Source organism: Neoarius graeffei, chromosome 17 (genome assembly GCF_027579695.1).
Source record: "Neoarius graeffei isolate fNeoGra1 chromosome 17, fNeoGra1.pri, whole genome shotgun sequence".
NCBI lineage: Eukaryota > Metazoa > Chordata > Actinopteri > Siluriformes > Ariidae > Neoarius > Neoarius graeffei.
This window is the reverse complement of record NC_083585.1, coordinates 42749281-42776921: the sequence shown is the minus strand read 5'-3', so window position 1 is coordinate 42776921 and position 27641 is coordinate 42749281. Positions and strand designations below refer to the sequence as shown.

Below are 27641 nucleotides of genomic sequence, written 5' to 3'. Positions count from 1 at the left end.
AACCTTCACAACACCGATTCACATTTTCTCTTGTATAGAAAAAGACTGTATAAATTAAACTATTCTATTGAATGAATTAAAAAAATTTTTTCGTTTGTTTTTCTAATAAGCTATAGAAGGCCAAAATGGGCATAATTACTAATTACAGTGAAGGTCAACAATCTAAAATTCATGGTTTCTGTAGAAGTTTAGATGAAATGAGATACAGGAAAAAATAAAAACCAAGATATGTAAATTAGTCTTTGTAAGGTACTATTGGGATGAACATCATCGTCTCAGAAGATCATTTTCCCTCAGTTGGTCTGCTGATGATGGTGGCGGGGAACATCGATGAGTTGCTCCACAGCATCCTATACTAGTGCATCTCAAAAAATTAGAATATTGTGAAAAAGTTCAATATTTTCCATCAGTTATTTCTCTCATCTCTCGTTATCTGTAGCCGCTTTATCCTGTTCTACAGGGTCGCAGGCAAGCAGGAGCCTATCCCAGCTGACTACGGGCGAAAGGCGGGGTACACCCTGGACAAGTCGCCAGGTCATCACAGGGCTGACACATAGACACAGACAACCATTCACACTCACATTCACACCTACGGTCAATTTAGAGTCACCAGTTAACCTAACCTGCATGTCTTTGGACTGTGGGGGAAACCGGAGCACCCGGAGGAAACCCACGCGGACACGGGGAGAACATGCAAACTCCACACAGAAAGGCCCTTGCCGGCCACGGGGCTCGAACCTGGACCTTCTTGCTGTGAGGCGACAGTGCTAACCACTACACCACCGTGCCGCCCCCATCAGTTATTTAAGAAAGTGAAAATGTTATATATTATAGGCTCATTACACATAAACTAAAATGTTTCAAGCATTTTTCTATTTTAATTTTAATCAGTATGGCATACAGTACAAAAACATAAAATCTCAAAATATTAGAATATTTCATTTCGAGTTTGAGTAAAACAGTATGAGCACAGTGTATCTCTCGGTCTAGTTCAGTACACACAACCACAATCATGGGGAAGACTGCTGACTTGACTGTTGTCCAGAAGATGATCACTGATGCCCTCCACAAGGAGGGTAAGCCACAAAAGGTCATTGCTGAAAAGGGTGGCTGGAAAAGGTGCACAAGCAACAGGGATGGCCGCAGTCTTGAGAGGATTGTCAAGAAAAGTTGATTCAAGAACTTGGGAGAGCTTCACAAGGAGTGGACTGAGGCTGGTGTCAGTGTATCAAGACCCATCACGAACAGACATCTTCAAGAAAGGGGATACAACTTTCGCATTCCTAATATCAAGCTACTCCTGAGCCAGAGACAATGTCAGAAGTGTCTTATCTGGGCTAAGGAGAGAAAGAAATGGACTGTTGCTCAGTGGTCCAAAGTCCTCTTTTCAGATGAAATTACATTTTGCATTTAATTTGGAAATCACGGTTCTAGAGTCTGGAGGAAGAGTGGAGAGGCACAGAATCCAAGGTGTTTGAAGCCCAGTGTGAAGTTTCCACAGTCTGTGATGATTTGGGGTGCCATGTCATCTGCTGGTGTTGGTCCATTGTATTTTATCAAGTCCAAAGTCAACACAGCCATCTACCAGGAAATTTTAGAGCACTTCATGCTTCCATCTGCTGACTAGCTTTTTGGAGATGCTGATTTCCTTTTCCAGCAGGACTTAGCACCTACCCACAGTGCCAAAACTACTACCAAATGGTTTGCTGACCATGATATTACTGTGTTTGATTGACCAGCCAACTTGCCTGACCTGAACCCCATCGAGAATCTATGGGGTATTGTCAAGAGGAAGATGAGAAACACCCGACCCAAAAATACAGATACGCTGAAGGCCTCTATCAAAGCAACCTGGGCTTCAATAACACCTCAGCAGTGCCACAGACTGATCACCTCCATGCCACACCGCATTGATACAGTAATTCATGGTAAAGGAGCCCCAACCATGTATTGAGTGTATAAATGAATGCATGCGACAGTCAAAGTCGAGGTTATTGTTCCTTTTACATGATGACCAGAGGTGGACAAAGTACCCATCTTCATTACTGAAGTCAAAGTGCAAACCCCACTGGTCAAATGTTACTCCGATACAAGTGAAAGTTGTCCAGTCAAATTTTTACTGAAGTTAAAGTACTGAAGTACTTGCTTTTAAAATACTTAAGTATTGGGGGTCATGTGGCGCAATGCGAGGAACGGCTGCCTAGAATTGTGCTCCGCGAAGCTCTGCTGTAATTATCATTTAAACTTCATTTTAAACCAGAGATCTACAACCCCGATTCCAAAAAAGTTGGGACAAAGTACAAATTGTAAATAAAAACAGAAGGCAATGATGTGGAAGTTTCAAAATTCCATATTTTATTCAGAATGGAACATAGATGACATATCAAATGTTTAAACTGAGAAAATGTATCATTTAAAGAGAGAAATGAGGTGATTTTAAATTTCATGACAACACATCTCAAAAAAGTTGGGACAAGGCCATGTTTACCACTGTGAGACATCCCCTTTTCTCTTTACAACAGTCTGTAAACGTCTGGGGACTGAGGAGACAAGTTGCTCAAGTTTAGGGATAGGAATGTTAACCCATTCTTGTCTAATGTAGGATTCTAGTTGCTCAACTGTCTTAGGTCTTTTTTGTCGTATCTTCCGTTTTATGATGAGCCAAATGTTTTCTATGGGTGAAAGATCTGGACTGCAGGCTGGCCAGTTCAGTACCCGGACCCTTCTTCTACGCAGCCATGATGCTGTAATTGACGCAGTATGTGGTTTGGCATTGTCATGTTGGAAAATGCAAGGTCTTCCCTGAAAGAGACGTCGTCTGGATGGGAGCATATGTTGCTCTAGAACCTGGATATACCTTTCAGCATTGATGGTGTCTTTCCAGGTGTGTAAGCTGCCCATGCCGCACGCACTAATGCAACCCCATACCATCAGAGATGCAGGCTTCTGAACTGAGCGCTGATAACAACTTGGGTCGTCCTTCTCCTCTTTAGTCCGAATGACACGGCGTCCCTGATTTCCATAAAGAACTTCAAATTTTGATTCGTCTGACCACAGAACAGTTTTCCACTTTGCCACAGTCCATTTTAAATGAGCCTTGGCCCAGAGAAGACGTCTGCGCTTCTGGATCATGTTTAGATACGGCTTCTTCTTTGAACTATAGAGTTTTAGCTGGCAATGGCGGATGGCACGGTGAATTGTGTTCACAGATAATGTTCTCTGGAAATATTCCTGAGCCCATTTTGTGATTTCCAATACAGAAGCATGCCTGTATGTGATGCAGTGCCGTCTAAGGGCCCGAAGATCACGGGCACCCAGTATGGTTTTCCGGCCTTGACCCTTATGCACAGAGATTTGTCCAGATTCTCTGAATCTTTTGATGATATTATGCACTGTAGATGATGATATGTTCAAACTCTTTGCAATTTTACACTGTCAAACTCCTTTCTGATATTGCTCCACTATTTGTCGGTGCAGAATTAGGGGGATTGGTGATCCTCTTCCCATCTTTACTTCTGAGAGCCGCTGCCACTCCAAGATGCTCTTTTTATACCCAGTCATGTTAATGACCTATTGCCAATTGACCTAATGAGTTGCAATTTGGTCCTCCAGCTGTTCCTTTTTGTACCTTTAACTTTTCCAGCCTCTTATTGCCCCTGTCCCAACTTTTTTGAGATGTGTTGCTGTCATGAAATTTCAAATGAGCCAATATTTGGCATGAAATTTCAAAATGTCTCACTTTCGACATTTGAGATGTTGTCTATGTTCTATTGTGAATACAATATCAGTTTTTGAGATTTGTAAATTATTGCATTCTGTTTTTATTTACAATTTGTACTTTGTCCCAACTTTTTTGGAATCGGGGTTGTATAGTTGGTTAGCGAGAATAGCGGTAAAGTATCTAAAAAATGGCAAAAAGCTCGAAGACACCGGCTGGTGGGGACATTAAAAAGCATTTACGTTCACAAGAAGTGGGAGATAAAGATGGCGGTGCTAACGCTAGGGCCGAAACATCCAGAAGCCACTTCTCTCAGGAGATAAGCCAGGATATTAGCAATATTAATGTGGCTCTGACAAAGATCTCTAGCGAAATAGAGGGACTGGTGGAAATTCGCCGGACCACCGCATCAACCGAAGCCAAAGTCTCCACTTTAATCTCACGAATTGACGAGATGGAGAGGCGGGTGGAATACCTTGAATCAGTGGATAAAGACTGGCAGGCTACCCCTCCCGCTAGTAAGAAGGATGTAGATTCTATTTGGGAGAAGTTGGAAGATATGGAAAATCGTGCAAGGCGTAATAATGTCCAGTTTGAGAGAAGTGACTAAGTTTGTGGAGGACCTGATCCCGGAGCTGCTTAGCATCGACAGAAGATCGAACGAGCACATGGAGTACCCACTCAACGCCCGTCCGATACTGGCGAATACTGGCGAAGTTTCTACGATCATCCGACAGGGATTTGGTGCTACGAGCGGCTAGGAACAAGGCCAAGTTGAGCTGAGACAACAACAACATCATGCTCTTCCCGGACTACTCCTGGTCTACAATGGTGAAACGTGATAAGTTTAGAGACTGCAAGAAAAAGCTACATGACCGGGGGGTGAGCTTTCGACTGTTGTATCCCGCCACATTGAAAGTTACGTGCGAGGAGGGTGAGAAGACTTTTATTTGCCCAAAGAAAGCCATGGCTTTTATTAATACCATGTAATGAGTGTGAGTATTGACCGAGCTGAAGGCGAGAAAAATAGATTCTTCATTTAGACTACCGTTATGCTTGTGTGTCGAGTTTTAACGATTTTCAATTAATGCTACCTAAAATGAAGCGACGTCAGGGTTCTGGTTAAGCTAATGTACAGCAGTGGAGCCTGCAGGCACTTGGGAGGGAGACTTGTAGAGGAGTCATGGACCACTGATTTTTTGTAAACGTCATACTGGGGGGTAACAGAATGTGCATAGTTCTGGTTTCAATGCATATTCTTTGTGTGAGGGTTCTTTGGGGTTATTTTGTGTTAAGTCACCAATGCAGTGTTTTGTTTCAGGGATTTGGTTGTAAGCTTTCTGTACTCTTATGCGCTGATGGTCCCAAATATCTCATCTCATTATCTCTAGCTGCTTTATCCTTCTACAGGGTCGCAGGTGAGCTGGAGCCTATCCCAGCTGACTACGGGCGAAAGGCGGGGTACACCCTGGACAAGTCGCCAGGTCATCGCAGGGCTGACACAGAAACACAGACAACCATTCACACCTATGGTCAATTTAGAGTCACCAGTTAACCTAACCTGCATGTCTTTGGACTGTGGGGGAAACCGGAGCACCCGGAGGAAACCCACGCGGACACGGGGAGAACATGCAAACTCCGCACAGAAAGGCCCTCGCCGGCCACGGGGCTCGAACCCGGACCTTCTGAGCTCCGTATCAATGCGCTGCCGAAGCGCGCAGAAGGTGTTAGTACGCCTGTCGTTATAGTGCGGACTTTCCATAGCATAGAAAATCGCTACGTTTCAATTTTTTTAACTGAACTTTTTTCATATCACTGGTCATATAAACCTATGTAAACAGGAAAAACGCGGAAGAGTTTGGTCGCATCTAACTACAGCCCCAAAAAATACCATTGGCCATACTGAGCCTAGCTACATTGCTAACAGGAGTGACAGCGTGTCTGACTGACTGGGAGGTCGCGCAAAGCTCGGAGAGGTACGGAGCAGCTCGTCTCAATTCAGATAAGAGCATATTTCATTATGGAAGTACGGTGGACTGTTCCTTTAAATCCCAGAGGAAGGGACTACACTTTTTTTTCTCCAGTACATAAGATATACTCAAGGATAGATTTCTTTTTATTATCTGTCTCTTATACCTTCAGTGCTTGGCTGCTCAATAGGAAATATAGTAATTTCTGATCAGGCCTGTGTATGTTTAGAACTTCAGCCCTATTGTGAAAGACTGTGTTCTACTAGATGGCGGCTTAACTCCCCTATCTTACAAGATTCTGACAATATTGTATGGATGAAGGCGGAGCTAGATTTATATGTTGCGACTAATTGGTCCACAGGTACATCTATGGGTGTGGCCTGGGAGGCTCTTAAGGCTGTCATCAGAGGCCGTATTATTTCATTCACTTCATATATCAAAAAGACAAAAGCAAAGGAACTTTTGGAATTGGAAACAAAAATTCAAAGTTTAGAAGCAGAGCTAAAAAGACACGTCAAACAACATCCTTAAGGAATTAACACAATTAAAATACCAGTACAATGTCATCTTGTCTAAAAAAATGGAATTTCTTTTATTTAAGGCCAGACAAACCTTTTTTGAGTCGGGTGACAAAACAGGGAAGCTACTTGCCAGGTTTATCAAAGAGCGAGAGCAGGTTTCCACTATCCCAGCGATCAGGACGTTAACTGGAGGTACACTAACAGCAACTGGAGATATTAATAAACGTTTTAGAGAATTTTATATTGGCCTTTACAGTTCTACATCTACCTCAACAGAGGAAGAAATGCTTGCTTTCCTGGAGCCATTAGAGCTTCCTAAATTGTCTGAGAGACAAAAACAAATTCTAGATGAAGATATTACTGTGGAAGAGCTGATGGAAGTAATAAATGCACTTCCTGCGGGAAAATCGCCAGGCCCCGATGGCTTTACTGCAGACTTCTTTAAGAGCTTTGCAACAGAGCTAGCGCCACTGTTGCTAGATCTATACGTCGAGTCACTGGATAAGGGGATATTACCTCAAACTCTGAGACAGGCACTGATCACCTTGGTTCCTAAAAAGGGGAGAGACCCCATAGAACGTAAGAACTATCGTCCAATTTCTTTAATTCAATTGGATGTGAAAATTCTCTCAAAGCTTTTAGCAAACCGTTTGAATAAAGTCATAACATCTCTGATTCACCCTGACCAAGTTGGATTTATTAATGGCTGCAGCTCTACAGATAATATAAGGAGCTTTATTAATATAATGTGGTCTGTGGCAGATGTTCAATCCCTGGTGGCAGCCATTTCTTTAGATGCGGAAAAGGCCTTTGATTTGGTTGAATGGGGCTATTTGTTAAAAATACTGGATATGTATGGGTTTGGTAGTAAGTTTATCCAGTTACTTTACAATCAACCAGAAGCTGCAGTACAAACCAATGGACTCATATCAGACTATTTTGCCCTGGGGAGGGGAACCAGACAAGGCTCACCCTTATCACCCTTGTTATTTTGCTTGGCCTTAGAGCCATTGGCAGCTGCTATAAGAAAGGCTACTGATTTCCCAGGCATAATGGCAGAGGGTAAAGTACATAAACTTATGCTTTTTGCAGATTGATTGATTGATTACTTTATTCTGAACAATAAAGAAGAAAGATATAAAAATAAAAATTTAAATAAAAAATACAATAATCAAAACATCATTTTTGCAGATGTCATATTATTATTTGTCTCTGAACCATGTCGATCAGTGCCTTCTCTCATCTCATCTCATTATCTGTAGCCGCTTTATCCTGTTCTACAGGCTCTCAGGCAAGCTGGAGCCTATCCCAGCTGACTACGGGCGAAAGGCGGGGTACACCCTGGACAAGTCGCCAGGTCATCACAGGGCTGACACATAGACACAGACAACCATTCACACTCACATTCACACCTACGGTCAATTTAGAGTCACCAGTTAACCTAACCTGCATGTCTTTGGACTGTGGGGGAAACCGGAGCACCCGGAGGAAACCCACACGAACACGGGGAGAACATGCAAACTCCACACAGAAAGGCCCTCGCCAGCCACGGGGCTCGAACCCAGACCTTCTTGCTGTGAGGCGACAGCGCTAACCACTACACCACCGTGCCGCTGAAGTTAAAGTCATAAGTTTCTAAAAAAAATTAAAAATACTTAAGTAAAGTACAGATGCTCAAAAAGTGTACTTAAGTACAGTACTCAAGTAAATGTACTTCATTACTATCCACCTCTGATGATGACTGCAAGGATGGATCACATTTCTGTATCATATTGTAATAATCAGACCTGGAGCTGGTGTGCCTGCTAGGAACATTTTGGCCACCAGAGGGAGACATGTGCAGTCCTCCAGTTAATTACTCTCAACTGGTCTCACCTGTCCCTGAGTCTATTAAGGGAACCTTCGCACTCACTGGCTGCTCAGTCTTGAGTTCATTTTGAGGGTACGATCAAGTTGGTATTGGTAATTTTGAAAACTAGAGCTGTACTCTAGCCTTTCCTCTGCTCCAGGTTCGGTTCGGTTCGTCTCGTCTCGTCAACCTAGCCATCCTTTCAAGTCCCACCTCTTAACGGGGGGATTGAGTTCCTTCTTTCTCTTCAGCCTCTTTGAGGACAGAAGGCATCTGTTTACAGTTTTCTGTAGTTTTTCAGTTTCATTAAAGTGCCATTCCACCATTGGATGTATTCTTTGGCATAAAATACAATATATTTTGACAACATATATAAATGGTATCACTAGATAGAGAAATCTTTTAGCTTCAAAATGATATATCAAACATAAATTTTTGACAACGACAAGTATATTAATTTTGCGACCAAAGTCACCTACCCTTTTAATTTCCGCGCGTGATGTCATCGGCAGGTTCCCCTTCTTGTGTACCGTGTGACGTGGCACATATTATCAGCAATGGCGGATAGAACGTGATAAAAATAATACCAATAAATCTAGCTAATACCAATAAATCTAGCTAACTGAAAGATTAACTCAAAATTTTTCGCAATTTTTTTGGCCCCCATGTACGAGGAGAAATGACTCTCTCACTTTGGGAGTTTCCTGGTCTAAAAATAGACCGACACGTGGTACACAAGAAGGGGAACCTGCCGATGACATCACGTTTCACTACCGCGCGGAAATTAAAAGGGTAGGTGACTTTGGTCGCAAAATTAATATACTTGTCGTCAAAAAATTATGTTTGATATATCATTTTGAAGCTAAAAGATTTCTCTGTCTAGTCATGTTGTCATAAAATATATTGTATTTTATGCCAAAGAATACATCCAATGGTGGAATGGCACTTTAAGCGTTCTGTCCACTGCGGTGGTGCAGTAGGTAGCATGTTGGGTTCTAAGTGCCAACAACCTCCTGGGTTTGGTCTCTGCTTAAGGAAGGTGGAAACAAAGTTAATAAATCTAATTGTTGGGTTATTATAATGTAACCAATTGAGTCAGATTTTCTGAACCCTTAAGCTAACTCTGCACTTGGGGCCCATTTTCCTGCCTCCCCTGTTCCATTCTTTTTTTTTTTATTTATAGAATTTATTTTCATGAAGTCAGTGCAACAACCAGCAAACACAATACGCGAGTGTCTTTAAAAATATAATTGTAGATTATTTCCTGGTGATTGTGCATAAGGTACATTATTAACAGCTGGAGTGCACTATGATGACATGCTTGAGGGTTTGTTGTTTTGATAAACCTCACTAAGATTTGGCATGATGGCAAATCTAGTAGCATTGTTGTACATAATTAAATCAGGTTGTATTTAGTTAATACCAATATAAAATAAGAATTAACTACAACCCCGATTCCAGAAAAGTTGGGACAAAGTACAAACTGTAAATAAAAACGGACTGCAATAATTTACAAATCTCAAAAACTGATATTGTATTCACAATAGAACATAGACAACATATCAAATGTCGAAAGTGAGACATTTTGAAATTTCATGCCAAATATTGGCTCATTTGAAATTTCATGACAGCAACACATCTCAAAAAAGTTGGGACAGGGGCAATAAGAGGCTGGAAAAGTTAAAGGTACAAAAAAGGAACAGCTGGAGGACCAAATTGCAACTCATTAGGTCAATTGGCAATAGGTCATTAACATGACTGGGTATAAAAAGAGCATCTTGGAGTGGCAGCGGCTCTCAGAAGTAAAGATGGGAAGAGGATCACCAATCCCCCTAATTCTGCACCGACAAATAGTGGAGCAATATCAGAAAGGAGTTCGACAGTGTAAAATTGCAAAGAGTTTGAACATATCATCACCTACAGTGCATAATATCATCAAAAGATTCAGAGAATCTGGAAGAATCTCTGTGCGTAAGGGTCAAGGCCGGAAAACCATACTGGGTGCCCGTGATCTTCGGGCCCTTAGACGGCACTGCATCACATACAGGCATGCTTCTGTATTGGAAATCACAAAATGGGCTCAGGAATATTTCCAGAGAACATTATCTGTGAACACAATTCACCGTGCCATCCGCCGTTGCCAGCTAAAACTCTATAGTTCAAAGAAGAAGCCATATCTAAACATGATCCAGAAGCGCAGACGTCTTCTCTGGGCCAAGGCTCATTTAAAATGGACTGTGGCAAAGTGGAAAACTGTTCTGTGGTCAGACGAATCAAAATTTGAAGTTCTTTATGGAAATCAGGGACATTGTGTCATTCGGACTAAAGAGGAGAAGGACGACCCAAGTTGTTATCAGCGCTCAGTTCAGAAGCCTGCATCTCTGATGGTATGGGGTTGCATTAGTGCGTGTGGCATGGGCAGCTTACACATCTGGAAAGACACCATCAGTGCTGAAAGGTATATCCAGGTTCTAGAGCAACATATGCTCCCATCTAGACGACGTCTCTTTCAGGGAAGACCTTGCATTTTCCAACATGACAATGCCAAACCACATACTGCATCATGGCTGCGTAGAAGAAGGGTCCGGGTACTGAACTGGCCAGCCTGCAGTCCAGATCTTTCACCCATAGAAAACATTTGGCGCATCATAAAACGGAAGATATGACAAAAAAAGACCTAAGACAGTTGAGCAACTAGAATCCTACCTTAGACAAGAATGGGTTAACATTCCTATCCCTAAACTTGAGCAACTTGTCTCCTCAGTCCCCAGACGTTTACAGACTGTTGTAAAGAGAAAAGGGGATGTCTCACAGTGGTAAACATGGCCTTGTCCCAACTTTTTTGAGATGTGTTGTTGTCATGAAATTTAAAATCACCTAATTTCTCTCTTTAAATGATACATTTTCTCAGTTTAAACATTTGATATGTCATCTATGTTCTATTCTGAATAAAATATGGAATTTTGAAACTTCCACATCATTGCATTCCATTTTTATTTACAATTTGTACTTTGTCCCAACTTTTTTGGAATTGGGGTTGTAAGAATGAATGAAGATTATCAAGATTTAAATGCTCATTTAAGTAATTTTTCCTAATGCACTTCTCATATTTCTCATAGTTATGGCTGATAATTGCATGAAATTGACAAACAGTATTTTGAGACAAAGTTCTCTATATTTACCATCACTGATGGAAAAAAGATGATGCCACCTTATAACGTAAACCAGTAGGATGCTGAGTGTGTCAGAAACCTTTAGCGTCCACCAGTAGATGTATTTTAAAGTATAAAGGACATATCTGAATAGGCCTTGCACATGGAAATAAATGTTATTTTTTTCGTGGTCCAGTTTCCATCAAATTCTGCGCTCTGATTGGCTGGCGAGCGGGTCTGTATCCTACGATACGGACCCCGGTTATGGACCTCTGGTGACTCGCTCGTTCACAACAACAAAAAAAAACATGGTAGCAATTTTTGTCAAAATTTATCTTTTTTATAAGATTTATTTATCAAAAATCTTATACGTTTTTGGCAGCATTTCTCAGCATAATAACAAACTTTACAGCATGGATAGCGATAATGACAGTGTTCACAGCGAAAGTGAGTTTTACTACCCTGAGGAAGAAGAAATAAAACATTTCAGGAGAAAGCTAAAACCTGGAACTGTTGCTAACGCCGAGCAAAAACATGGCTGAATCCTGAATGACTCAATTTTATATAAATAGGGGACTACATAGGCGGCAAAATGTGTTGTTTTGGTTTTTTTTCTCTCCTGCCATGGAAGTGCACTTGTATACCGAGGAGGAAGCAATTTACATTACAGCCATGAATGAGGATTCAAAATAGCGGCTTGGCTCTGTTTTCCCTTTCGGGCGCTCTCGTTTTCTGTTAGAATTTGGTAAAGAAAAAAATAGATTATTTACCAGCTTAAGGTCGGTCCGTATGGTGAAATACCGTGACCTCGGCCCAGAGAGCCTCGGTCAGTACTTTCAAGACCTCGGTCATGGTATTTCACGATACGGACCTCCCAGCTGGTAAATAACATATGTATATCACCTGAAAACAAGGTCTCTCCTGTAATAGTGACACACGTTACTTAGTTTGGTTACAGATTTCTGTCCAACATTAGTATAGTGCAATAAGAGCTGTGATGAAAATAACTGATAAGAGCTGATAGAGGGAATGAGCTGTCGCTTGATGATATTACCCAAGTATTACGACAGCAGGAGTTTGCATGTTCTCCCCGTGTCCGCGTGGGTTTCCTCCGGGTGCTCCGGTTTCCCCCACAGTCCAAAGACATGCAGGTTAGGTTAACTGGTGACTCTAAATTGACTGTAGGTGTGAATGTGAGTGTGAATGGTTGTCTGTGTCTATGTGTCAGCCCTGTGATGACCTGGCGACTTGTCCAGGGTGTACCCCGCCTTTCGCCCGTAGTCAGCTGGGATAGGCTCCAGCTTGCCTGCGACCCTGTAGAAGGATAAAGCGGCTAGAGATAATGAGATGAGATCACGACAGCACAGAAATAAATGGCATATCAAATGCAATATGATCTTTACCGTCATTTTCAATCAGCTGTAATATAATGGACTCAAAGAGACTTCTGCTCTCACAGGCTATTTGACTATATTCAGACAGACATAAATGGAATATATTACATGGTTGCGCGAAGATGTGAAGTTTATCTTCGAGTGCTGAATGTATACCGTATATTCGAGAGAGTAAAACAAACAAGTGAAAATATTTTCAACGTGAGAAGGTAAACTTCATATCTTTACAAAACCATGCAATGTTATTATTATATGGGGAGACACACACACAAAAAAACCCCCTGCAAGTTAATCAAAAGAATTTAAATTTTGAACTGGTTCGTCACTTTGCCATTCCATGTCCAGTCAGCGGGAAAACTCACAGTGATGTCATCGGAGTGAAATATTGGTAATTATACATACAGGACACTTTCAATAGAATAAAAACATGTATTCCGTTCCCTTCTAGCGGATTTCCTTCATTTGGTTTGATAGCATGCAATTTTGTTAGCATATCGCTTATCCTATGTGCATTACATCACTCTACTCAATGGAGAATGAGTGTTGAATATGGTTTATGACATTGCATGGTTGTCAAGACAATGTGACATCACATGTCAGAGACGTAAAACTTCTGCGCTAGCAAGCGACTGTGACAATTTGTAAACAAACATGGCCGCCAGGTTTGCTTCGTTAAATACGGAAGATTTTGAGAGAATTTTGAAAGAGCAAGAGGCATTGAGCACCCAAAAGGAATGTGTATAATAATATCTTGCTTATTTTTAATGATATCTGATATATTCCAGTCAGCTACTTGTCTTTGACTCGTTCAATATCATGCTAGCTGAATGGAATATATCTGATATACTACTCAAAGCCAGCCAATATTTAAATGTCGCTCATATCCACGATGTACTTCGTAGGAAAAATGAGAGTTTTTCAACACGATAAATTTCATATCTTCAAGCCGTGTGATTTTTCTTTTTATGATACACATTCACAAAGTTCCCGTATTTATCAAAACAATTCATCGATTTCCTCACAAACGACAGATTTGTCACGGTTTTTGTTCTCTATGTCCCGAATGTAGTAATAAAAACATTTTCCCAGTAAAACACTTGTTTCCATATAATATAAAATTTTACTCTTAAATATTGTAAGCCAAACAGCACTTCCTGCAGGCACACTATCAAATTCCATAAAATTGCAAAATTCTCATCTCATTATCTCTAGCTGCTTTATCCTGTTCTACAGGGTCGCAGGCAAGCTGGAGCCTATCCCAGCTGACTACAGGCGAGAGGCGGGGTACACCCTGGACAAGTCGCCAGGTCATCACACTCACATTCACACCTACAGTCAATTTAGAGTCACCAGTTAACCTAACCTGCATGTCTTTGGACTGTGGGGGAAACCGGAGCACCCGGAGGAAACCCACGCGGACACGGGGAGAACATGCAAACTCCGCACAGAAAGGCCCTCGCCGGCCACGGGGCTCGAACCCGGACCTTCTTGCTGTGAGGCGACAACGCTAACCACTACACCACCGTGCCGCCCTACTGCAAAATTCTGTTTCAGCAAATTACTGTCAAATGATGGTCATCTACTATACAGGGTTAATACCTCCCCCCCCTTCTCTTTCTTCTCTGGCCCAGGTTTGAGGAAATTGGGTCTCTTAGGGTTTGGTAACGGGACATATTTGAATAATTCCTGCCCATGTTCACAGAGTTCTGCCTTCAGGATCTTAAAGCAGATACGCAGAGCCATGGCCTCACTTTTTGTTTATAAATGCCTTGAGACCTCAAGAATGGCACAGGAACAGTTTTAAGCATTAACAATAAATCTAATATAGTCATTTTTATGATTAAAGTGATTCATATAGGTAGCGGTCTGAGTTGAACGACCTTGACATCTGTGACGTCACAGCAGGAAGTCTATCAGTCTCGTCGCCATTTCCGCTATACTAAAACACAGAGCTGACTGCAACTCCGATCCTCTATTTTGAGCTAATTTATCGCCGTGCCATGTAGATGTGTTGCTGGCCGGTGCAGCAACACGGCAGAAGGTGGATTTACGTTGCATTCATGGCCCAAGGATGTTCAAACTGCAAAGATTTGGACGCGTTTTGCAAGAAGTTCACGGACACATTGGGCGTCTACGAAGCGGTCTCTCCTCTGCTCTGCACGTTTTACTGAAGACTCTTACGAAACCTCTGATCTGTTGAGGAGTGTTGGCTATAAGCTCATATTGAAAGAGGGTGCAGTACCAACAATTAAAGAAAACAACAAAAAAAAGGAAAGTATCTATTTTATTTTATTTTTTTTAAAGGAAAGTGAGTTCAGTTGCACCAGTTCTCCTGGAGTGAGCCGAGGGTTGTTGCTAAAACCCAGGATCGAACGGGATGAGACGGGACACATTGCTCGGGCAGTGACCTCCCTGCGGTTGTTGCTAAAACCGGTGACGTTCCGTTCTGTCCCGGGTTTTAGTAATTGCCCGAGCCCAGCAGTAATGGTGGAATACACAGTATGAAGAAGTGAATGAGTGGCGCAGCCTCTTATTTCTAAACTGGATATTGCTGCCATCTCACCCTTACATGGAAGAAATGAATGAATGGAGAACTGAACAAACAACTGAAAATCAGATTGTTTCAAAAACAATCGGCCACAAGATCGGCCTTCAAGAAGCGAGAACGCAGACGGGTAAGCTCCGACTCTCATTTGGATAAAAAAGCACGTTGTTTACCTGCATTTAGATTAATCCATGTAACTTGTATTGTGTGTTTAAGTTACCGGTATAATATTATTTAATTTGCTTCAGAATGTGATTGTCTCAGTTCATCTGATTATTTAATTAGCCTTTTACGTTTTATCAGTGAAAATGCATGCATGTACGGTACATGTATGCTGCATAAGTTATAACACCCATCCTGTTTTAATGAGAGTCGACCCACAATCAGTGAAGTCAAATCAGTCTTAGTTGAGCAAGTCGGTAACGGTATTTCTTACTTTCACCATAAATTTTTATTTACATGACTTTGGTCTAGGGCGGCACGGTGGTGTAGTGGTTAGCGCTGTCGCCTCACAGCAAGAAGGTCCGGGTTCGAGCCCCGGGGCTGGCAAGGGCCTTTCTGTGTGGAGTTTGCATGTTCTCCCCGTGTCCACGTGGGTTTCCTCCGGGTGCTCCGGTTTCCCCCACAGTCCAAAGACATGCAGGTTAGGTTAACTGGTGACTCTAAATTGACCGTAGGTGTGAATGTGAGTGTGAATGGTTGTCTGTGTCTATGTGTCAGCCCTGTGATGACCTGGCGACTTGTCCAGGGTGTACCCCGCCTTTCGCCCGTAGTCAGCTGGGATAGGCTCCAGCTTGCCTGCGACCCTGTAGAACAGGATAAAGCGGCTAGAGATAATGAGATGAGATGAGACTTTGGTCTATAGCTATAAAAGGCCTCGGCCTTAAAACCAGTTACTGCTGTGACATCACACACTCAGGGCTGGCTGGCTCAGCTCGAATGCCAACTTTGCGGTCGATTTTAACTCTCAAAAATATATATTTATTTCCATTTATGCAGCATACAAGAGTCAAGGATGGAGATACTATCCACTCAGAAATGTATTTAAAAATAAAGGTTCTGTGTATCTCCTTTAAGTGGCCTGTCATGTTTTGGCTGCTCCTGGTTAGGGGTCGCCACAGCAGATCTTTCATCTCCATCGCTCCCTGTCTTCCGCATCCTTCTCTACCACACCTGCCACTTTCATCTCCTCTCTCACCACATCCATGGATCTCCTCTTTGGCCTTCCTCGTTTTCATTTGCCTGGCAGCTCCATCCTCAACATTCTCCTTCCCACATGCTCTGCATCTCTTCTCAGGATGTGCCCGTACCATCTCAGTCTCATCTCTCTTAGCTTCATTCCCAAGCTCTCTACATGTGCTGTCCCTCTGATGTGCTCGTTCCTTATCCTGTCCAACCTCCCATCGCAAACCTTAACATCCTCAACTCCGCCACCTCCAACTCTGCCTCCTGCCTCTTCGTTAAGGGTACGGTCTCCAATCCATACATCACAGCTGGTCTCACTACCGTCTTATACATCTTACCTTTCACTTTTGCTGGGACTTTCTGATCACAAATGACTCCCGAAATCCTTCTCCAACTGCTCCACCCTGCCTGCACACTCTCTCTCTTTCTCACCTCACCATCGCAGCCCCCATTTTCCTACACAGTTGACCCCAGGTACTTGAATTCACCAACTTTCTTTACGTCTACTCCTTGCATCTTCACTACACTCTCATCCGCATTCTCATTGATGCACATGTATTCTGTTTTGCTCCTGCTCACCTTCATTCCTCTTCGTTCCAGTGCATCCCTCCATCTCTCCAAACCCAGCTCAACCTCCTTTCTACTTTCACCACATATCACAATATCATCCGCAAACATCATGTTCCATGGTGACTCTTGCCTCACTTCGTCCGTCAAGCCATCCATCACTATGGCAAACAAGAAAGGACTCAAAGCAGATCCTTGATGGAGTCCCACCTTCACCTTGAACCATTCAGTCGTTCCAACTGCACACCTCACTGCTGTTTCACTGTTCTCATACATGTCTTGCACCACTCTGAGATACTTCTCATTCACTCCACTCTTTCTCATACAATACCATAACTCATCTCTTGGCACTCTATCGTATGCCTTCTCCAGGTCTACAAACGCACAGTGTAGCTTTCTCTGGCCTTCCCTGTACTTCTCCATTAACATTCTTAAAGCAAAAATTGCATCCGACGTGCTCTTCCTTGGCATAAACCCGTACTGCTGTTCACAGATTGCTACCTCTCTTCTCAATCTCGCCTCCAATACCCTTTCCCATAACTTCATGGTCTGGCTCATCAGTTTCATTCCTCTGTAATTACTGCAGCTCTGTACATCTCCCTTATTCTTTGCATATTGGGACTAGCACACACTTTCGCCATTCATCTGGCATTTTCTCATTCTCTAGGATCTTAAACAATCTCGTTAGGAACTCCACAGCCGTCTCACCTTTAAAGGGCACATCTTGGGTATATTTAGGAGCAAGATCAATGTAATTCTCTTATTTTATATTAAACTTTGGTCAAATATGTGTCACATTTTTTGCATTTTGTGCAATTTTTTTTTTACCTTGTGCAATCCCAGAAAAATTCAGTTGAAATCAAGCCATTTGAGGCGAATTGGTCCGCCTCTGAAAAAACTTGGCATTTGGATTTCCCGGCAAACACTGATTTTCATGACATCGCGTGCGGGACGCCTCCCTCTGAATCCCACGTCAGCGTTGGTTTGTTTGAGAATACGACCTGGTGGTTTTCTGCAAATTTCTTCAATGTGATCACGTACATACATGTCAACCCCTACGGATTTCCCGTATTCCCTACGGATTTTGGCATTTTAAAAATGGTACGGGCGTAGTGGTATTCAACTATGGATTTTTCTACATTTTCACCTTAAAATTATTTTGATTTATTACCATCAAAAAAATCGTCATGAAATACGAAAATGCATGGGAGCCGCCATTTTCTACATTTAGAATTACTCAACTGGTACTTCCGCTAGTACCAACAAGCCATTCCGAATGTCTGAGCATGCGCAATTGTGATTTTCCTGCACACCGAGCGGGAAATAACAGCACATGTAGCGTAACAATAGACAGGTCAAGAGGTCAAGATGTCGCCACCACCGAAGAAAAAACTCAAAACATCTAAAACTGGAGGTCGCTTTCTTCCCGAATGGACAGAAACATTCAATGGAATAATTATCGCTTCCAAAATGGGTGCGGAGTATGTCAACTGCACAATTTGTTGTAGAGACGTGAAAGTGTTTGCCTCTGGAATTTACGACGTGAGGGAACACATGAAATCTCAAATGCATGTGAAGAATGCAAACCAGAAAAAGAGACAGCCATCAATTAATTTCTTCACGCAAAAGCCAACAAAGGTTGTATCTGACATTAGGTATTAGGTAAGATCTGATGCATTTTTATTATGCATGAAATATTACTATGGATCTGGTATGGAAATTATGGATTTCTTTACCAGGGAGTACAGGTGAGAGCCGTGAGGGCTTGACATGTATGCACGTAATTATTAAAATGGTTAACAGATGTATCGTAGGAGGGTGTAGCAACAACAATCTTGATGGGATTAGTACTCATCGTTTCCTGAAAGACCGGACAATAAGAGAGAACTGGGAGCGCTTCATGCGAGGCACCCGGAAAAACTGGCAACATGCAACAGACCACAGCATCATATGCGGGGCTCTCAGCCTGCTGGCGGATCCACATGTGACGTCACGAATCTGGATCAATCTGTCTCCAGACTCCCTTGGGATTTTTCCAGACGTGTTTTATTTTATTTTTCTGCTGGAGACGGATGGCCTTGAGCAAAATTACCCTTCTGGATGAGTGTGTACAGGGGCGTCACTAGGAATTAAGCTTTACTGGGGCACTCCCCCCCGACACACACACACACACACACACACACACACACACACACACAAAATGCCCCCCCTCGCACAATGCACCTTAACGTTCCTGTCCCCAACCCAGGGACGCAGGAACTAGGGGTGCTGAGGGTGCTGCAGCACCCCCCTCCTGGACAACAGACGCAACTACAACATTGGCGTTGTAAATTCAGGCATACGTTTTTCTTTTATTCTAAAATAAAAACAAAATGAAAAAACATTTTTTTTCTAATTTTTACATGCTTATAAGTAGTTTTAAATGTAATTTAAAAATTTGGTTTGAGGTGAGTGATAAACGTTTAGACCTCAACCAGACCGGAAAGAACAGTGGTGTAGAACAGTGCACTGGTGGCGGGAGAGTTCGTTTAGCTAGTGGTGTGTGTCAATGTAGCAGCAATAAGCCAGAAAAGGATTTCTGATTTCTTTAAAGATGGAGGGGGCTGCCTCCGCTGCGTGTGTGAGAGCAGGAGAACACGAACGCGAGTGTGGACTATGAACGATGTCAAAATGCGGCCGTAAATAATTTAATAGGCCCTCTCTTCTTTTAGTATGGTTAATCTTATTAAGGTTATGGTTATCTTGTTTTTGTCACCTAAAAATGTACGCCTACGAGTACGACCTATCATAGTTTGGATGTTTGATACCATGGACAGCTACGCGGCGCGCTCTGGCTGAGAACGCACTTTGTATTTTTCATCTTTTGTCTAAAAAAATAAATGCACTTATTATTGAATACATGTGAGTGTCTCAGTAAATGTAAGATTATAGCTCTGGCCTGGCTTTTAGTAGCCTACTGTAAGAAATAATACTGAGAATATAGCCTTTGGGCTATATTTGGTGCATCATCTGATGACATAGCCTACAGCACCCTGCATTTCAGATGAGTTCCTGCGTCCCTGCCCCAACCTATGCAAAGTGGATAATTCTCATGCTCTCGTGGATGAAGTTATGCGAGGAACAGGTCAGCGAGACGGAAAACACATCCCAGTCCCCAAAAAATTTATTGTTGGCATTTGGGCTTTTAATGCATGCTGATGCTAAACGTGTCACCTCAACTCTCACGATTCACGAACTTAGCTGGTTAGTTATGACTGACTAGCACATAGCCTACAACCTTAATCTTACCTCTCTCACCCTCCTCCTCATCTGTCACTGTTTCCCTGCCCCTGTCTCTGCTTCATGAGAAGAATTGTCTGATATCCATCTGGAAAAGTAATTTAATATCGTTTAATTCGATGTAGTTTAATGGGTTTGTTAGAATATGGTTTGCTTAGTTTTGTTGCAAAAACTTTGCGCTACCTTAACTCATCCAGAGCCCGTTCTCTGACTCATCCAAAGAGTAGACTCATCTCTCCAGTAGGCTAAATGGACTCACGGCACGCCGCACGCACGCTATGTTTACAGTGAGAATCTCCCAGACCAATCAGAAAATTAGTTAGAAAGAAGAGGCGATAGAAGTTTGAAACACACTCTGTCCTACTACTACAGGGCTCGACATTAACAGTAGCCCGATTGCCCGGGGCAACCATTCAATAGATTCAGACAACCAGACTCTCTCAAATGCTTGCCCGATCGGGCAACTACCCAAATATGTCAACTTGCGTGAAAAATGATGTTTATTCATTCATATTATGATGAAATTCCATCACGATTTGCGATTGTTTGACTCGGAAAGACCGTGTCCATGTTATCATTACGGGATGTTCAACAACTAGCGGAATTCACATTTGCACATCTCGGGCTCGCAATGCAGTTTCCCATTGCTAATAATTATCGCGTAGTGCATATTCAGTGTTCTATTCAGACCCTCCAGGATTTCGCGATGTTGTGATTTGCAACTTCAACGCAAATTCAACCAGTCCCCGCGGATTCAGGGTGGTGTTACAATTCTATCCAATCACCGCAACTTTCCCGCAAATTTGACCAATCGTTGGCGTCGTCTTGAGGTGACGTCGACAAACTACCTTCCGCCTTACTTCCGTGTATACGTTCAAGAGAAGCAGCATGTGCGCAGTGTTGCCAGATTGGGCGGTTTCAAGTGCATTTTGGCGGGTTTTGAACATATTTTGGGCTGGAAAACGTCAGCAGTATCTGGCAACGCTGCATGATGTGCGAGTCAGTGTTTATAGGCTTAAATTCTGTTACTGAAAGTGTGTTATGTTTACAGTGAAGGACTGTGTGCACTTTACATTATTTTTTTTTTTACTTAATACAAGAAACTAATGGATGCCAACATTTTTGCCAAAATGGTATTTTATTTTCCATTGTTTAGGCAGCTTCAGCATCATACTGTGAGATTCTGTTCAAATTGTTTTTTTTTCTTCAATGAAGCCTGAGCCATTTATTTTATTAGTTTATAATTATTGTTTAATTTAGTCTTCAGGAGAGACTGCCTGCACACAGTACTAGTATTAATAGTTTTTTTTTCTTACATGAAAGCTGAGGCATTTATATTATATTTTCAGGTAACTTCATGTTGTGCTGTGAGGTTCTCTGCACTTTAACTTTTGAACCAACAGGTGCATTTGGATAAGTAAAGCCTATTTTTCTGCATTTTTGTAGTCCTGGTAATCTTTTATATTGGTGAAGTTGTTTATAGGACCATTTCTCAGTGTCTTTGTTTTTTTTTAATCAATAGTTTTTCAGTAATAACTTAATATTTAACATATCACTCAATTTTAATCACAAAAAGAGAAAATCGCAACAATTTCTCGCAACTTTCACTTCCTCCCGCAATGTAATTGCAACAAAAACCTAAAAAACACCGCAACTTTCATCGCAATTTTTTGGAAAACCCCCCGCAACATCAGACATTTTAGCCCGCAACAATCACAAAAAAGGCCCGCGAAATCCTGGGGGGACTGTCTATTGGTATGTCCTTCACTACATGACTAAAGCCTAGGTCACAACCAGACATACGATTTTTTGGCCGTGCGATTTTTGGGGTTTCCCAAATCGCTGCGGTTTTTTTTGTTCATGGAGAAAGACGCGCGTTGGCCGTAAGTTTGTCTTGCAACCTGAAAAAAACGTAAGTGCCCGTAGAGTTTGTTTGACATGACAAAGAACCTCTGCGGCCAGTCTGCGGCTCGAAAATCAGCACATCACACACGTGCCCTCCGTGCATTTCACGCGCACCCTCCGTGCGTTTCTTGCGTTTTTTGCACGTAGACCGGCCGTAGGAGCACGTACGGCTGGTTGTGACCGAGGCTTAATTACCGCATTACTCGCACGGGGCGCTAGTGTCAATGCTTGCTGATACAGACAGCGTCTGAGAAGGTTGAAGAATAAATAAAAAAATATGTAATATTTGGGCAGGGCGGCACGGTGGTGTAGTGGTTAGCGCTGTCGCCTCACAGCAAGAAGGTCCGGGTTTGAGCCCCGTGGCCGGCGAGGGCCTTTCTGTGTGGAGTTTGCATGTTCTCCCTGTGTCCGCGTGGGTTTCCTCCGGGTGCTCCGGTTTCCCCCACAGTCCAAAGACATGCAGGTTAGGTTAACTGGTGACTCTAAATTGACCGTAGGTGTGAATGTGAGTGTGAATGGTTGTCTGTGTCTATGTGTCAGCCCTGTGATGACCTGGCGACTTGTCCAGGGTGTACCCCGCCTTTGCCCATAGTCAGCTGGGATAGGCTCCAGCTTGCCTGCGACCCTGTAGAAGGATAAAGCGGCTAGAGATAATGAGATGAGATGAGATGTAATATTTGGGCAGGGCGGCATGGTGGTGTAGTGGTTAGCGCTGTCGCCTCACAGCAAGAAGGTCCGGGTTTGAGCCCCGTGGCCGGCGAGGGCCTTTCTGTGCGGAGTTTGCATGTTCTCCCCGTGTCCGCGTGGGTTTCCTCCGGGTGCTCCGGTTTCCCCCACAGTCCAAAGACATGCAGGTTAGGTTAACTGGTGACTCTAAATTGACCGTAGGTGTGAATGTGAGTGTGAATGGTTGTCTGTGTCTATGTGTCAGCCCTGTGATGACCTGGGGACTTGTCCAGGGTGTACCCCGCCTTTCGCCCGTAGTCAGCTGGGATAGGCTCCAGCTTGCCTGCGACCCTGTAGAACAGGATAAAGCAGCTACAGATAATGAGATGAGATGAGATATTTGGGCAACCATGTTCTGAGTTCGGGCAACCAGATTTCTACATATGGTTGCCCGAATGGGCAACCATGTCTCAAAGGTAGAGCCCTGCCTACAACTGACAGTAGATAAATGATCTGCCAAAGAAACTAGTTTGTTACAAAAATCTTTCAACATTTTCTTAATGGGGCACAGCTGATTTTTACTGGGGCACGTACCCCAGTAAAAAAGGCCTAGTGACGCCCCTGAGTGTGTAAAGGGACATACTTTCATATTAAAAAAAACGAAATTGGTCCAGGATGTGCACTTTAAATACCCTGTACAGTGTCTATAAAATGACTGACAGGAGGTGCAGCCAATCACAAACAAATATTCCGGACCGGAAGTCAGCTTTCCAAACTCGTTTTCTTTTAGACTTAATGACAAACTCAAGTCTTTACGGCTTTAAATCATTTCTGAAATATCGTTTTCATGTTCCAGGTTATTTTTAAAGCTAAAAATACTAATTAATAAAAATCTGTGAGTGTACCTTTAAGGCTGATTCACACTGCACGGTTTGGGTCAGTATAATGCAGGTATACGGTCCTTAATGCAAACATTATAAATCCCAAACGTGCAGAGAAGCTGTGGCTGTGAGGTAAAGGCAGTGGGTTTAAATAACTCGACGCGCTCACAGACAAAGCCCGAGCACAAAGCAGCTGAGGGAGACCAGTGCAAGATGCGTTTCACAAACAAACTGCATCTGTGGAGGAAGTCGGCGCGGGTAATGAAGCGGCTGCAGGAGGAGAGGAGTGTTCAGAGCAGGGAGTTCAGTTTGCTGTGCTGACAGGGCGCACAATAACAGCGCTGATAGTCATTCAGGCATTTCATCTTTTTAAATCGTATTTCTCCAGCCGAGTAGAGTAGTGCAGTGTGGGGGTGTAAACTTACCGGACTGCGCGGTGTAAAGAACCGCAGCCAGGCAGAGAAACCGCAGCCCAGTCTCGGCTCTCATCGCTGGCTTCATCACAGTCCCGTGGGCGGCCTGGATTTTTTTTTTAAATTGTTCCTCAGAAGTGATGTTCAATAAACTCCGAGAACAGATTCGAGTCAGTCCTCACTAAATGTTCCTAAATCCGACCAAAACACAGCCGGGTTCCGGTTTACCTCAGGGTATGAGCGCGAGCGCAGCTCCTCATCTGCTCCAGCACGAGCGCCTGCGCCACATCCCATCACCATCACCCCATCCCACCCCATCCCATCACCCCCATCCCACCCCATCCCATCACCATCACCCCATCCCACCCCATCACCCCCATCCCACCCCATCCCATCACCATCACCCCATCCCACCCCATCACCACCATCCCACCCCATCCTCATCACCCCCATCCCACCCCATCACCATCACCCCCATCCCACCCCATCACCATCACCCCCATCCCACCCCATCACCATCACCCCATCCCACCCCATCACCATCACCCCCATCCCACCCCATCCCATCACCATCACCCCCATCCCACCCCATCACCATCACCCCATCCCACCCCATCACCATCACCCCATCCCACCCCATCACCATCACCCCATCCCACCCCATCACCCCCATCCCACCCCATCCTCATCACCCCCATCCCACACCATCACCCCCATCCCACCCCATCCCATCACCCCCATCCCACCCCATCACCATCACCCCATCCCACCCCATCACCATCACCCCCATCCCACCCCATCCCATCACCATCACCCCCATCCCACCCCATCACCATCACCCCCATCCCACCCCATCACCATCACCCCATCCCACCCCATCACCATCACCCCATCCCACCCCATCACCCCCATCCCACCCCATCCTCATCACCCCCATCCCACACCATCACCCCCATCCCACCCCATCCCATCACCCCCATCCCACCCCATCACCATCACCCCATCCCACCCCATCACCATCACCCCCATCCCACCCCATCCCATCACCATCACCCCCATCCCACCCCATCACCATCACCCCCATCCCACCCCATCCCATCACCATCACCCCCATCCCACCCCATCCCATCACCATCACCCCCATCCCACCCCATCACCATCACCCCATCCCACCCCATCACCATCATCCCCATCCCACCCCATCCCATCACATCACCCCCATCCCATCACCATCACCCCATCCCACCCCATCACCCCCATCCCACCCCATCCCATCACCATCACCCCCATCCCACCCCATCCCATCACCATCACCCCCATCTCACCCCATCCTCATCACCCCCATCCCACCCCTCCCATCACCATCACCCCCATCCCACCCCATCACCATCACCCCATCCCACCCCATCACCATCACCCCATCCCATCACCATCCCACCCCATCCCACCTCATCCCATCACCCCATCCCACCCCATCACCATCACCCCATCCCACCCCATCCCATCACCCCATCCCACCCCATCACCATCACCCCCATCCCACCCCATCACCATCACCCCATCCCATCATCATCACCCCATCCCATCACCATCACCCCATCCCACCATCCCATCACCATCCCCATCACCCCATCCCCATTCCATCACCATCATCCCATCCCATCACCATCACCCCATCCCATCACCATCATCCCATCACCATCACCCCCATCCCATCATCACCATCATCACCCCATCCCATCCCCATCACCCCATCCCATCACCATCACCCCCATCCCATCACCATCCCATCACTATCACCCCCATCACCATCCCATCCTCATCACCCCCATCCCATCCCATCCCATCACCCCCATCCCCATCCCATCACCACCGGCCCCAGCCTCTCCACTCTGAGTGAGGTTTAAATCCCCCACTGTAGACCTGCACAGTCTTACTCTCCCACTAACAGACTACCGTGGAGCCCATAAAGGTGTTTTTAAAGTTATAACATGCTCCCCAAGGTAATAACTTCAATAGAATTCATCACACACTTGTGAAATTCCTCTCTGCATTTAACCCATCTGAAGCATTGAACACACACACACATACATACCCAGAGCAGTGGGCAGCCATGCTAACAGCACCTGGGGAGCAGTTGGGAGTTAGGTGGCTTGCTCAAGGGCAGCTCAGCCCAAGGCCGTCCCATATTAACCTAACCGCATGTCTTTGGACTGTGGGGGAAAGCGGAGCACCCAGAGGAAACCCACGCGGACACGGGGAGAACATGCAAACTCCACACATCACATTTGTGGGGTCGATTAAATGCTCAAAATGGCCAGAAAAATGTCTTGACTATATTTTCTATTCATTTTACAACTTATGGTGGTAAATAAAAGTGTGACTTTTCATGGAAAACACAAAATTGTCTGGGTGACCCCAAACTTTTGAACGGTAGTGTACATCACATCACATACAGTAGATCATCATGCATCACATCACATAGATCATCATGCATCACATCACGTATATATCATATATCATATCATATCATATCATATCATATCATGCATCACATATATATCATATATCAAATCATATATCATACATCACATATACATCACATCACATATATCATGCATCACATCACATGTATACCGTATATCATATCCTACATCATATATATCATATATCACATCATATCATATGTCATTGTAACGTACAACAATACTGGAGTGCAGTCCTCATCAGTGTAAAACAAACTAATAAAAGGATTTAAATTAAGCTAAAACTTAAACTAATATAAAAATTATAAAAACAGTCACTCACAGAGACAACAGTAAACTAATGAACTAATACTGTATTAAAAAAAAAAAGCCTAACTTAAACACTATAAAAATTATAAAAACGGTCAAACACACACACCAGGGGCGTAGTTAGGATTTTTCAAAGGGGGGGGTCACACACTGACTGGCAGCCTGAGTACATTATGTAACAAAAAATAATTACCATTGCTAGTTTTAGGTAGCTTAGAAACTGGCTCTTCCATTATTGCTGTTTCTTCCATGTTTTCCTGATGTTGTGTTCTAGAAATGGCACACTAAATCTTAGCTTCGAAGCCACAAAATGCAACTTTGATGGAAAAAATAAATAAATAAATTGCTTACCTCTCTTCACATCAAAAGAAGGAGGAAAGTTTCGCTTGTTTTGACATGGGGAATTATTAACACGAGGACATACTTGTAATTCGCAACTAAAAAGACTGCAGCTACACTGGCATCTTGACCATGCTTTCTAGTGCGATTGTGTTGAGCTTGTGCAGAACTGTCAGTCCTGCGCATCTTGGTTCGTGCACCTGAAGGCACGCCTTGGGCTGGGTGCACGCTTAATGTGCTCTGGCACGCGCGCCGTTAACAAAACACCTGTCTTTAATCACTGAACTGTGTTTGGGCTTTTTAAGGACTGCGCCCATGCAAGGACGATGCAAAGTATTACGCTGCATCTAGTGTGCCTTACTGAGCCTTGTTTCCTGTTCTTGTTGACCTCCTGGTTTTTCAACTCCTGTTTCTCGTCCCTTGATCTTGTATAGTTTTGCCTCAGATATTCTGTCCACGCCT

General features: G+C 43.8%; 2 protein-coding genes across 2 annotated transcripts in view; one reads left to right on the top strand and one right to left on the bottom strand.

Moving 5' to 3' along the window:
* vwde (von Willebrand factor D and EGF domains) overlaps window positions 1-24121 on the bottom strand; it is a 75886-nt gene extending 51765 nt beyond the window's left edge. Inside the window, exon 1 of the mRNA XM_060943509.1 lies at window positions 24058-24121. Within this exon, the coding sequence (XP_060799492.1) occupies window positions 24058-24121 (64 nt within the window). The remainder of the gene's footprint in view (window positions 1-24057) is intronic.
* Window positions 24122-24281: 160 nt separating this feature from the next.
* LOC132901157 (uncharacterized) lies at window positions 24282-25952 on the top strand. The gene has a single exon (XM_060943508.1). It carries the CDS (start codon window positions 24282-24284, stop codon window positions 25950-25952), a length of 1671 nt encoding a protein of 556 aa, XP_060799491.1.
* Window positions 25953-27641: the final 1689 nt, after the last annotated feature.

Coding starts and splice junctions, on each gene's coding strand:
- LOC132901157 (XM_060943508.1), top strand. CDS start 24,282: ATGAGCGCGAGCGCAGCTCCTCATCTGCTCCAGCACGAGCGCCTGCGC.